This window comes from Trachinotus anak, unplaced genomic scaffold (genome assembly GCF_046630095.1).
Source record: "Trachinotus anak isolate AG129_WGS33_773 ecotype Australia unplaced genomic scaffold, CSIRO_AGI_Tana_v1 ptg000001l, whole genome shotgun sequence".
NCBI classification, from domain to species: domain Eukaryota; kingdom Metazoa; phylum Chordata; class Actinopteri; order Carangiformes; family Carangidae; genus Trachinotus; species Trachinotus anak.
In genome coordinates, this window is record NW_027273852.1 from 20413058 (window position 1) to 20425788 (window position 12731).

At 40.2% G+C, this 12731-nt stretch overlaps 1 protein-coding gene across 3 annotated transcripts; it reads left to right on the forward strand.

Moving 5' to 3' along the window:
• The first annotated feature begins 121 nt into the window (after positions 1–121).
• Positions 122–12056, forward strand: LOC139624545 (MOB-like protein phocein). Of its 3 annotated transcripts, XM_071483775.1 has the most exons (9): positions 122–390; positions 3035–3190; positions 7157–7219; positions 7716–7816; positions 8488–8530; positions 8691–8777; positions 8951–9030; positions 9405–9516; positions 11797–12056. In XM_071483775.1, exons 1-9 carry the CDS (start codon positions 388–390, stop codon positions 11929–11931), a joined length of 780 nt encoding a protein of 259 aa, XP_071339876.1. In that variant the 5' UTR covers positions 122–387; the 3' UTR covers positions 11932–12056. The 3 variants fall into 3 exon arrangements, with proteins under 3 accessions (XP_071339876.1, XP_071339868.1, XP_071339857.1); XM_071483756.1 differs by lacking the exons at positions 122–390; positions 3035–3190 and adding an exon at positions 5599–5860; XM_071483767.1 differs by lacking the exons at positions 7157–7219; positions 7716–7816; positions 8488–8530; ... (2 more) ...; positions 9405–9516; positions 11797–12056 and adding exons at positions 3781–3870; positions 3956–4159 and having other exon boundaries at positions 206–390.
• The last annotated feature ends 675 nt before the right edge of the window (positions 12057–12731 follow it).

The window sequence follows — 12731 nt, forward strand, 5'->3', positions numbered from 1 at the left end:
TCCCGGGCGGGCGCTTCCAGAATTTTCTCGCGTGCAATTGGTGGGGGACAAAGAGGTCAAAGTTGACATTGTGCAATACTGCCTCAACGTTGAGTAACGATTGAGACAGTAAAAGTTAAAAAATAAGGTTTTAAATCCTACGTGCATGTATTGCGCTCACTGAATAACTTCTTTCTGTACAAACAGGTGTTTTGTTCCAGCTTGTACAGGTGTACTGGGACTTTCTGTTAGGCAGAGAATCGGCTGCCACGTCCAGTGCGCATGCGCGTTCTGGATCTTTCCTCACGCGTGGAGAAAGCCGACCAGGCTCAGTGTGCTGATCCACGCTCCTGAAGGACCCGGGCTGCAGCTCCACGCCGACTCTCAGACCGAGATCACGTCCAGAAAATGGTAAGACACTGTGTCCAGACACAAACAGCTGGTGCTCACTGTCTGCCTAACTGCGAATCCTCAGAAGAAAAGGAAGGTGATTTATTTATCTTGAGGCGGCTGGTTATCATTAGCAGCTAATGTTACGTTAGCTCCTGTTAACATCCACTGACAAGGTCAAACAGATGAGAAGCTGAACACAGGTATGTTTATATTATGATAAACCGTTAGACAACATTAAGAGGAGAAACAGACGAACTGGCGTGAGGGGAGCCGGGGATCGAACCGTCAACCCCGTGATTAGCGGAGCTTCACATCCTGAAAGCATGTGCAGAGAAATCAACTCCTCCAGATAACAGCGGTCACATGGGAATGAATGAAGTGTCCAGAAATACTGAGGACGGACAGTGTAGCCTGGTGCAGTTATCTGGTACATCTGTGATACTGTCCTCACATGCCTGGGGTCAGTAAAAATATGAATTACATGCTCCTTTAGGCATTTCTGACTTCTGCCACTTGACCTCATGACCTGCTCATGTCGTGCATGTGTCAGAGCTGTAGAGCTGAGACAGTTAGTCGACTACTCAATAAGTCGATCAACTGACAATTAATTAGCATCCATTTTAATAATTGAGTAATCTTTTGAGTCAGTCACAGAGCTGCTTCTTCCTGCTCATCCGGACAGGTATTTTCTGTTTTCACAGTGTTACATCATCACAAACTGAATATTTTGTGGGTTTGATCACCTTTGGCTATTTACTGACGTTTTACATATCAAACAACCCTTTCCACATAACCACAGAAATTGTCTTTTTTGTCTTATTAAAATAAATGTAGTGTTAGTTAAAAGTACAAGTAGAAGTATCAAGCAGCATAAAATGGAAATTCTCAAGTAAAGTTCAAGTACCTTGTAGCGTAGTAGTAGTAGTATGAATTCAAAGTCCAATATGAAATAATACACACATGAATGTGCAATATTTATAATTCTTAAACTAACATGATCAGTTCTTTAAGCACATTTTGTTGCTGATACTTTGATAATAATTTGAATGCAGGACTTTTACCTGTAACAGAATATTTCTACGCTGTGGTTCTGCTTCTTTAATCACTGACAAATTACAGATGTTAATGCATGATTAGATTAGCATCACAGATAGTATTAATAAAAACCTGCCTGTTTATTATATAAATGTATCCACCTAAAACCTGAATAACTGCCCTGCAATAATTCCTCCTTTTAAAGAACTTTTAGAGGCTGTTGAACTGTATTGTGGAGAGGTGTTAACTCTCATTGATAGAAATAAATTATAGCAGACATACTCCACATATAATGCAGTTCATTAAGGGCTCAGTCAGAAAATGTGAGGTTAATCATAACTGTCTTATGCAACCAGTACTTCTCCAACCACCTCATATAAAGTAGGGAATCTTCTGGAAAACTGGACAAACAGCCTTGAGTGTTATCTTGTACTGGTGAAACCCTGGAGGACGTTTCATCACCAGTCAAGGCTGTTTTCATAACTTCAGTTTGTCTCTGACTGATTCCCTAAAATCCCAAGATGCCTCACCGTTATTATCAAAGTGGCCTTGTCCCGCCCCCCTGCCTCGGGGTAAAAGGTCACAATGAAGAGGTGCAGTAACTCCACCTCCTCTGCCTGGTCAACAAACTGGTAACCCCCCCTCCAACTCCACTGTCCTCCACCTCCCACTGCGTCCTCCCCAGACAACCTTCACCCAAGGTCACTGCTACAACTGCTGTTATTAAACTGCATTCAGCTGCTGTTTTAAATCATATCAAGCTGCTGTCCTGGTTGTAACTTTACACTGAAACATTTTACATATTGCCTCTTCCTCCTCCTCCTCTTTGTTTTACTTTTGTCCCTCTTTCCCAACAGAGCAGCAACAATTGTTGATGAATCATTCCTGTCTTTCAACCACATTACATTTTAACTGAACCTTGTGCAGTTTTGACTTGAGTTCAGTAGTAGTTGTTAGTAATGGGAGAAGTATTGAGATGCTCTATTTGAGTAGACGTTGCAATACTTTGGTGTAAAAGTACTTAACAAGTATTACTCAAGTAAAGGTACACAAGTATTAACAGAAACAAATGTACTTAAAGTAGGTGGCAGCGTACATGGATATCGTTCTTCTGAGTAGAAAAGAGTCTGACAGTGCAGTTCCAGCATATGTCCACCCAACTTAAACAAGTTTGAATTGCAAAGTCACTGGTAGCTATTATCACTGCAGAATAAATGTAGTGCAGAAGAACGTACAATATATTCTTCTGAAATGTAGTGAAGTGAGGGTGTAAAGTTGCATAACAGAAGAACAAGAACCTAAAAAATGTGCTTAAGTAGTTTACTTGAGTAAATGTACTGCATCTCCACCACTGACACACTGTGTTCTCTGCTCATTCAGGGGTTCTGTTTTATCAGTTTGTGCTTCTAGATGATGCAAAACCCACTGTGAGGTCAGGGGGGTCAGGGCTCCACCACCCTTGAGTTTTGTGTAACACAGCACCAGCATTTAACTCAAGACAGCCTCTAGTGGTCCTATTGTGTTGTTACAGCAAATCTCATGTCTTCATTCTGTGGTGTGTCACAAGTAAAGTGTTGCTTGATAATGATGCCGTTGGCTCAGTTCCTCTCTTTGTGGTCATTTACAGGCCTTCAGAAAATTCCTGCCCCTGTTTGACCGCGTGCTGGTGGAGCGCTTCACAGCAGAGACGGTTACGAAGGGGGGCATCATGCTGCCGGAGAAGTCTCAGGGCAAAGTGGTGCAGGCCACCGTAGTGGCAGTAGGACCTGGCTCTGTCAACCAGGTAATTGTCAACCTGCTACTTGTGTATATTTCTATGAAGAACATGACAGATCCAGGTACAGCTGCTATCAGGGACGTGCTGTTCTGTAGTTGTTTTTCGGCACTGGTGGCTGTGAGGCCAGTGTCCGACCTTGTGACCTGTCCATGTGCAGCATATGTCAAATGTGTTGGACAGATAAATTAATAAGCAGCTATTTTGATGATCAATTAATTGTTGGAGTCTCTTATAAAGTGCAAATACAAAAAATGAGCTTGTTCCTGTTCCTAATATAAAGATTTGTAGTTTTTCCCTGACAAAAAAATCAAATTTTACACTTTCACTCCACTACAATTCAGGAGAATGTATTTTTAATAACTTCAGTTAGTCTGCAGATTCAGATAGATTATAGAAAATATAATCAACAAATACATAAAGATGTATCATCATAGCTCTAGATGAGACTTATTGATCACAAGTGAACCAGCTGTATAAAGTAATTATAATTAATCTGACTTTTACCAGTTGCTGCATTAAAGTGATCCACACATTATTGAATCTATAATTATATTAACATAATATATTTGAATCTGTTTGTTTTTGGTTTTTTTTAGAAAGGGAACGTGACACCAGTCAGTGTGAAGGTTGGAGAGAAAGTTCTCCTACCAGAGTACGGGGGAACTAAAGTTGTACTGGAAGACAAGGTGCAGTAAAGACAGCTTTTCAACTGAATCAATATTTGTTTCTGATTGTGTCGTCCTTGGTTTAATTTCTTATTCTGTCCTCTAGGACTACTTCCTGTTCCGTGATGGAGATATCCTTGGGAAATACGTCGAATGAGTCTTCATCGTTTTATGTCAACTCCCTGTTGTCTCTGGAGAGAAGAAATTAAGTTGCCTCATTAGTGTCTGTTTTTCTTTTTTCTATGTTATTTCAATTGTAAATAATTCTAATCACGTTTTGTTACAATAATAAAGGTGAACTGTCGATTGAGTTTGTGTCTCGTGATTTCACACTGCTCTGCCTTTGCTATACTTCTATACTACCAAACACAAATGGACATGACTTGTTAAGAACAAGTTCAATCTGGAGATTTATTGCCTGCTTAAACCCATTTGATCTCACTTAACCTTTCTAATTTAAAAAAAAGGATTTAAGCGACATCTTAAGACTGACATAAATCCAAGCTAAATGTGTCAGTACCACTTTCTGATAAGGCACCTTTAATAGTGTTCATAATCTGAAATGAATAGATTTAATAATGGTTAATACTTTATTAATGTTTTACAGATCAGTTCTAAGCCATTAATAAGAACTGTTGTGAGAAACCCTCCTTCAGCACAACACTTTGTCCCGTTATCTCTTCAGTTCATTCATTCAGGACTTCTCCATTGGACTGATCACCTCTGAAAAAGATCTGCAGGACATCTGGACCACTAAAAACTGAAGGCTTGATGGGTCATAGAACCATTAATCAGTTATTAACATTTAAAATTACAGGTGACTAATTATTAATAACTAATTGTTGCTAATGGCTCATTAGAAAGCGAGAAACCAAAGACCATTTATTGAAGTCATACTAACATATTTAACTGATCGTTTGCCGACATTTATATTGCATCACTGAATAGAGACACACAGGAGACCCTTGTGTGTGTTTGAATCTTCAAACAGAAAGGAAACTTCTTCCAAATGTCATAAAAACACACTCATCAACGTTTTCTATCAACTGTATTGTCTCTTTACGTTTGTACTGCTTTAGGGTTTGCACACAGATCATCAGCTGAAGGTAAAAGGCCCCCATCCCTCCCATATAGGACCACACGGACTGATGTTTGTGCCTATTTGTGTCTCTTTGTGGTTGTTTTCTGCCTCATTGTAGTCATTTTGTGTCTCTTTGTGGTTGTTTTCTGCCACATTGTAGTCATTTTGTGCCTCTTTGTTGGTTGCTTTTTGTCTCTTAAGTGGTTTTCTTTGTAGCTGTCCAGCATCTCTGTTGTCATTTTGCATCTGTCATCTGTCATTGTCACTGTATTTGTTTGGTCTCTTCGCAGTCGAGTTTCATCTCTTTCTAGCCTGTTTGAAATGTTCAGTGTCCCTTTGTAGTTGTCTGTCTCTGCCTGTGTCTCTTTGCATCTGATTTATGTCTTTCATAGTCAGTTTGTGTCATGTAGTTAATTTGAGTCTTTATTGCCATTTTGCATTTCTTTATGGTAACTTTGTCTAACTTTGCAGTCGATTTTCACTATAGCCTATTTGTCTCTTGAAGGTTGCTTTGTGTCTTTGTAATTGTTCTGTGCAACTAACATTTGTATCCAATGTGTTGTTGTTTGTTGTTGTTCTGTGTCTTTGAAGTGGTCTAACTGACCTTCCAAGGCAAACCTAGGCTCTGGCCTGCGGGCCCCTGACCCCTTGGACCCTCTTGTGCCAATGCTCCACATTACAAGTACAAACTAGCTTGAATGGAAACGCTCAAGTGAAGTGGACGTGGCTCCGGTCTGTAGTTTCGTAGAGAACACAGTAAGAATGGACGTGTGCTCAGGTAAGCCTACAGCGGATCTGAGCTGCCGCTTCGTGCTCACAGATCCGCTGCTACAACACCGCGGTTGACGAACATCCGGGTATTCTGTCGAGATGGTCATGGCGGAGGGTACTGCAGTTCTCAGGAGGAATCGGCCTGGAACCAAGGCTAAGGTTTGTTTTCACCCCTCGGGGCACTTCAGCATCGCTACTAGCAAGCCCCACCGACTGTGGAGAGCTGTCTAATTTGAACCGTGCTGTTTTAGTTCACGTTTTTTGTCGACAACTTGGTCGTGGACAACATGTAGGAAGGGCCTGACCTGGAAACGGCCAGCTAAGTTAGCCACCGTTAGCTGTTGCTCCGTCTAGTTCCTGGAGTAACGTGAAACGACTCTGGGTGCTGCTTCGTGTGTCGAAGATTGTCATTATTCCTAAATCATTATTGCTGAAGTAACTATAGAGCCAATATAGAAGATATAAACGACACCCAAACACAGAAATGTGGCTGTGCCAGTATTTAGCGTGTATACTATTTAGCTTTGCAGGAAGAAGTCGCATCCGCATCCGTTCTCGAACTAGCTAGCGTCAAGTTAGCATCATAGCTGTGAGTAATGGAGAAAAACTAAGGTTGTTCACTTTGGCAATAACATTTTCTCAGCAAAACTTTCCCTGTCACCAAACTTCAAACCGACCGTCAGTTTTTCAGCTTATATTACTTTCTTTCATTCATATTTGTCATGTGTCGTATTGTGACATAACGCCAGGCTTGTCTAACAACTGTGGAGTTAGCTTCCAATTCTTAAGTGTCACCAATCTCAAACCGTGTTTTAAACAGACTTTAAACTCGTCCCGATCATCGAGTCTAGATTTGACAAGAGTAGGTATGGTGAATTTTTATTTATACCCAATCCGATTGTGGTCTAGGTAGTAGTTATCTTTAACAAAACCGAAACTGTGTTGTAAACAGACTTTAAACTCTCCTTGATAATCTAGGCCTGATTTTACAAGTGTAGGTGTAGTGGGTCCTCATTAGACCTGGACCTGGATAGTATAAAAATGAAAGGAACACGCCCAAATACAATAAAAGGTTTACAGTTTTACAGCTACTGGAGTCTACTTGTTAATCATATCCAGTATAAATGTGTTAGGGTTTTTTTTTTGTTTTTTTTTTATTATTAAAGATATACCTGGTCTATTGTCTGGAAAGAGAAAACACAGTGGTTTCATTAATAAAATAAAGGTTTCACAAATCTGAAAATGAATTTTGAACAACGTCAATTCTTTAGCCAGGATTTGTAATGTATTACTACATTAATTGGGGTTGGTTACCCAAGGCCATGTTTGCCTAATTATTGCTAATTATTGTTAGTTAATGTCAGGTGACAGCTATGTAGCTAGCATTAGTCATGCTACAATGTCAGCTTTGTCCACTTTGAGTGGAGACTAAATTTGTCCTCCCTCCATGTATAGGATTTCTACAACTGGCCGGATGAATCATTTGAGGAGATGGACAGCACCCTGGCTGTCCAACAGGTGTGTTGTCATGTTGGGTGTGTGGTGTGTGTTGGGTGTGTCAGTGTGCCCCACACATTGGGTCTTTATAGAAGTGCTTGGTGGTACAAACTTGTCATTTGAAAATAAAATCACATATTAGTGAATCAGTTCCTAACTGACTAATGTTATCATTAAGTTCGATTGGAGATTGACTTGGAGTTTTTTTCCAAAAATGCAAAGGTTGCAATGTTAATATTAGTTGCAGAAGTCTTTATTAAGTCTTAATCTGCACTGTAACACCTGAAAATTTCACCCTTTGTGTGACTTTCTTGGATTTTTATTTCACTTTTTACACACAAGATTGTTTATTTTAGTTTACACCATAAACAATACATTACACATAAACCCTTACAGTAGAATAATTACAGTTAACATAGGAATTGTGGATGAGTAGTGACATATGAAGGTGGTAATGAAAGCATTGCTGTTGGTGAATTAGGTGTCTTCTAATGTGTGTTTGATGGCTCTGTTTCAGTACATCCAGCAGAACATTAGATCAGATTGCTCCAATATCGACAAAATCCTGGAGCCTCCAGAGGGTCAGGATGAGGGGGTGTGGAAGTATGAACACCTCAGGTAGGTTACAAAATGTTTGACACAAAATGCTTAGAATATATGGCCTTGGAATATCCAGACCACATCCATATCATTATTTTTTCCAATCAAAAAGCAAATTAAAAAATACAATAAAATTACACTATTGCACACTCCTTGTGTTTCAGTGAAAGCCTTTATATAATAGAAAAAGTATGTATGCGCATGTAGAGCAAATATTCAAGGAAAAAATAAATACAGTATATGACTAAAACAATGTCCATAAGCAAAAATGAATAGAATTAAAACTGAAATAAAACCAACAACAATAAAGTAATAGGTGGATTCATGTGGATTAGCTCAGACACGTTTGAAGAACAGGCTTCCAGGAGTCGTGGATTTCTAGAGGGAAGTTTCAGCAGTGCTGTGAAAGATGATTATGACAGGGAGAATGTGTAACCCCTTCCCTATATATATATATATATATATATATATATATATATATATATATATATATATATATATATATATATATATATATATATATATTTTTTTTTTATTTATTTATTTATTTTTTTTCAAGTCTTATTTAAAAAGATGATCGCAGTGTTTGAACAGTACCTGGTTCCTGAAGCAGAAGCCATAGTTGGATCTGACAGAAAAACCTCACTCATGCTCTTGTTTTGTTTTGTCTTGTTCTGTCCTATTTGCAGGCAGTTCTGTCTGGAGCTCAATGGATTAGCTGTAAAACTGCAGGTAAGTGATCAAACTCACCACATGAGGATGCTGAGAATTTTGTCTCGTGTGAATACCTAATGCAACGCTCTTCCTACCTGTGGTGGTAGCTGTTTAGAAGTACTTTGATTTTGTGTCAGTGTACTGTCAGCTGTAGTGATGCCCGTCTGTCCTCCTGCAGAGTGAGTGTCATCCAGACACCTGCACCCAGATGACAGCCACAGAGCAGTGGATCTTTTTATGTGCTGCCCACAAGACACCCAAAGAGGTGAGTCCAGACTGTGGTTCACCACTAACCCTCTCTCAGTTTAACCTTATATCACCTCTATGATCTTTCCAATGTAAGACTGCTGTGATCCATTTTTCTGAGCCTTGGTGTGATTTGAAGCTGCTCTCACTGACAGTTGAGTGTGTGTGTGTTCTGTGCTGCTGCATCCACAGTGCCCTGCCATTGATTACACCAGGCACACGCTGGACGGAGCTGCCTGCCTTCTCAATAGCAACAAATACTTCCCTAGCAGGTGAGTCATCTTCTGTAAAGCAGCTGTAATTAATATACTATCGAATGTCATTGTGACAAAGTGAATGTGCCTCTGGTAGTGATGAACCTTCAGAGAACCATCAGCTGAATCTGCAGCTCCTCAGCTTTGCAGAGCTTCATAATTAAATCTACCTTTCTCCTCTCGTCTCCACTTCCTATATCTGTCATTTCAAATTAAAAGCCCTCCGCAGAGTTGTGTAATTGCGACTTCATAACATTCTTTGGTTATGGAATACTGTCACCTTTACTGGCATCATGGTTGGATTATTGTGAAGGTCACCGTGATGATGCTGCTTCACATTCAGTAGAAATACTTTTAAACAGCTGCCATTTTTGTCTGATTTGTCTTTGTAGGGTGAGCATCAAGGAGTCGTCAGTGGCCAAACTGGGATCTGTCTGTCGTCGCATCTATAGGATATTCTCTCATGCCTACTTCCATCACCGCCAGATATTTGACAAGTATGAGGTGAGTTTCATTAGAAAAGACCTTATGTTGCAAGTATAACTAAAATGCTCTTATTGTGGAGTATTTTCTGCAGAGCTGCAGATGCTCATTTTTAGAACTACAATTGCGTCGTCCTGGTAACATGAGGTTAGAAAGGCTTAAGCGACACTCCCTTTGAACCATGACAGATGTGTTACCAACACACCACAGGAGTTCAGGAACACATTAGCTTCAGTACATCTAGAGCTGCAGCGATTAGTCAATCGATGGAAGATTCATCTGCAACTATTCTGATTATTGATTAATCGTTTAGTCAAGTGGCGAACGTTTGCTGTTTACAGCCTCTCGGATGTGAGAGTTTGATGCCTCTGTTTGTTGTACATGATAGCACACCACAACCTCGACAACCATGTTAATTCACTGTGGTTGGTGTTAGACCTGTTGTGAAAGAGACTCTTTATCATACGGTTACATCATATAAACATCAATGTTATGTAAAGTCCTTCTCAGAATTTGTCCTGGGAACTTAAATCTTTTCTGCATTCAACAAGTGAGCAATGCTGTTGTTTCCTTGACGACTAAAACATGACACGTCTATTATTTTATTTTTATTTTATTTTATTTTTACGACTACATGTGAAAAATAGTTGAACAAGAACAATAAAAAAAAAACCTGCGCTGCTTCATGATGCATCTTTAAAAAAAAAACAAATGCTGTCTCATACAGTGTGGACTGACTGAGAGCAGATGCTTCAGAGTACAGACATCCACTTTAATGATCTCTGAGTGATCACACACTGAGCACAGACAGGACAGAAACTGAGAGTCTGTTCACTAATTCATCTGCACCGTTTGTGTAGATGTCAGCCTGGTATCTGCAGACAGCTGTTAGCTTGTGTTAGCTGCAGGGACAGACTGAAGAAAGTCGACTCGACTTCCTCAGCCTCACATCTTGTGGTAGACAAACTCAGAGCTGCCATCAGCGTGCAGAGGCTTTTGATCTCTAGATTCATTATGAGGGAGCCAGAGCCAGCTAATCATCCTGAGTCAAAACAGTCATGTAAAGTGCGGTGGGTCCACATCCCCTGTAATCTGTTCTGTCTCAGAGACTGTTGTGACTGTAGGTGGCTCATACAGCAGCTATTATCTACATTACTTAACCTTTTGTGCATGTTTCAGTAGTACATTGGACTGTAGACGGGTCACATTGTCAGTGGATATAGCTACTAGCCTTCTGACTGGCCTCTCAGTCCTCTCAGAATCATTTACTCTGACAGCAGTTTTCAGACTCATCATCTGTGACAGCTGTAATTCTGGGCTGTTTGACCGATTTTCTCCCTGGTTTATTTCTCCTGTGAAGAAAAATGAATCAGTTTCCTCTGTGGCAGCCAAACACGTTTCACCAGCCTTCAGAAAGTCCTGCAAGTTTAACTGGACTAACCAAACTCTTTCAGAGCTGATTGACTCTGACAGATTTATTATAAACAGACATGAAAACACTCAGTAAACCAGCAACGTTACAGCTGCAAAACAGAGCTCTCAGCACAGTTTTATTCTTTATTCAGCTTAGGTGCTGCGTCCAAGACACACACAGCTCTAACTGAACCACCTACTACAGTTGGTGCATACGCACAACAGTTAGCACAGATTAAAATCTTTACTCAGGATCTGAAGAATCAATACTGGACCATTGAAATGTGTATATATTTTTAACGCAGCTCTCATCACCCATGTCTATAGTTATAATCACAGCTACAGCCTGTCTCAGTAAGCCTCAGCAGCAGTTGGTGAGAGAGCTGGTTAATCAGATCAGCTAGTTATCTAGAAAGCTGCAATGATACAGACGCGCACCTGAACAGTTAAAGCTGAGGGTGCACTGACCCACAGTGGTACATAATACGACTGTATAACATAATATAGCTTTTCTTTATGGATTTGAGGTAATGCAAAAGAAGTTAAAGAAAAAATTTCACCCTGACCTTACAGAGGCTCTGCAATAATCCTTGGGTTTTTTAAGGCTGTTTCAATTCAAATTTCATAACAAGGACATGAGTCAGCCAACTATAATTTTCATGCAATTTAACAATTTAACAGCCCCATGTATGGTAAACAGCCAGTGTTAGATATGAGTTTCTAAACCAGATCCCTATGTAACTTTTTAAAAAAATTTCCTCTGAGACCATGAGCTCATTAGCAAAGGCGCTAAATTGAGTGTTAAAGTGACAGAGGTGTCAAAGAAGAGCGCAGAACGGTGAAGAACCACGGTGCAGTTTGACGGTTCTGATGTGTGTTTGTGTACAGAATGAAACGTTCCTGTGTCACCGGTTCACGCGCTTCGTAATGAAGTACAACCTGATGTCCAAGGACAACCTGATCGTGCCCATCCTGGAGGAGGAAGTGCAGAACACCTCATCAGCCGGGGAGAGCGAGGCCTAAGATACAGCTGCTGCCATAAGGGAGACACATGTAAACACACAATATTAACACATTACAGAGGTGACACATTCACACAACCGCATATACAACACACACACACACACACACACACACACACACATATATATATATATATATATATATATATATATATATATATATATATATATATATATATATATATATATATATATATATATATATATATATATATATATACACACATATACACATACACACTACAGTGTATTAAGGCTCCTGTCTAGTAACACTGTCCATGTCCCTCCTCCCTTGTCACCTGTGTCTATCTCAAAGGAAGTAAGGGTAAAGAATACTGGGAGCAGAGTTCAGCCATGCCTGCAGGACAAGATGATATTTTCTATTTACACTCTCTCTGTCCATCCAGATCCACACAGTGTGTCTGGGTACAGCCCTGCTCTCACACTACTCCTTTAGGGAAAACCTTTCTCTTTAATCTTCTTTAAGCAGCTGGATTTGCAAAAGACCTATGTACTCATGGTGACCTGTATTGTTGACAAAGGCACACACTGACAGCCTCTCCTTCTGTACATAACCCTGGCCCTGCCCCCCCCCCCCCCCCCCCCCCCCCCCCAGCTCCCAGCCCCCAGCCCCTCCCCTCTCTCTTAATTCACTGTCATGTTTTCTGATGGTGCTTCACTTTTTTGTGTCTGCTTCTGTTCTCTGTTTTGCTTGTGTTGCCTACCAGCCTGTTTTGGGGGTGTCCCATGAGATGGATCACTAAATTAGCCTGCTGACTTCAATAATGCTATTAAAACACA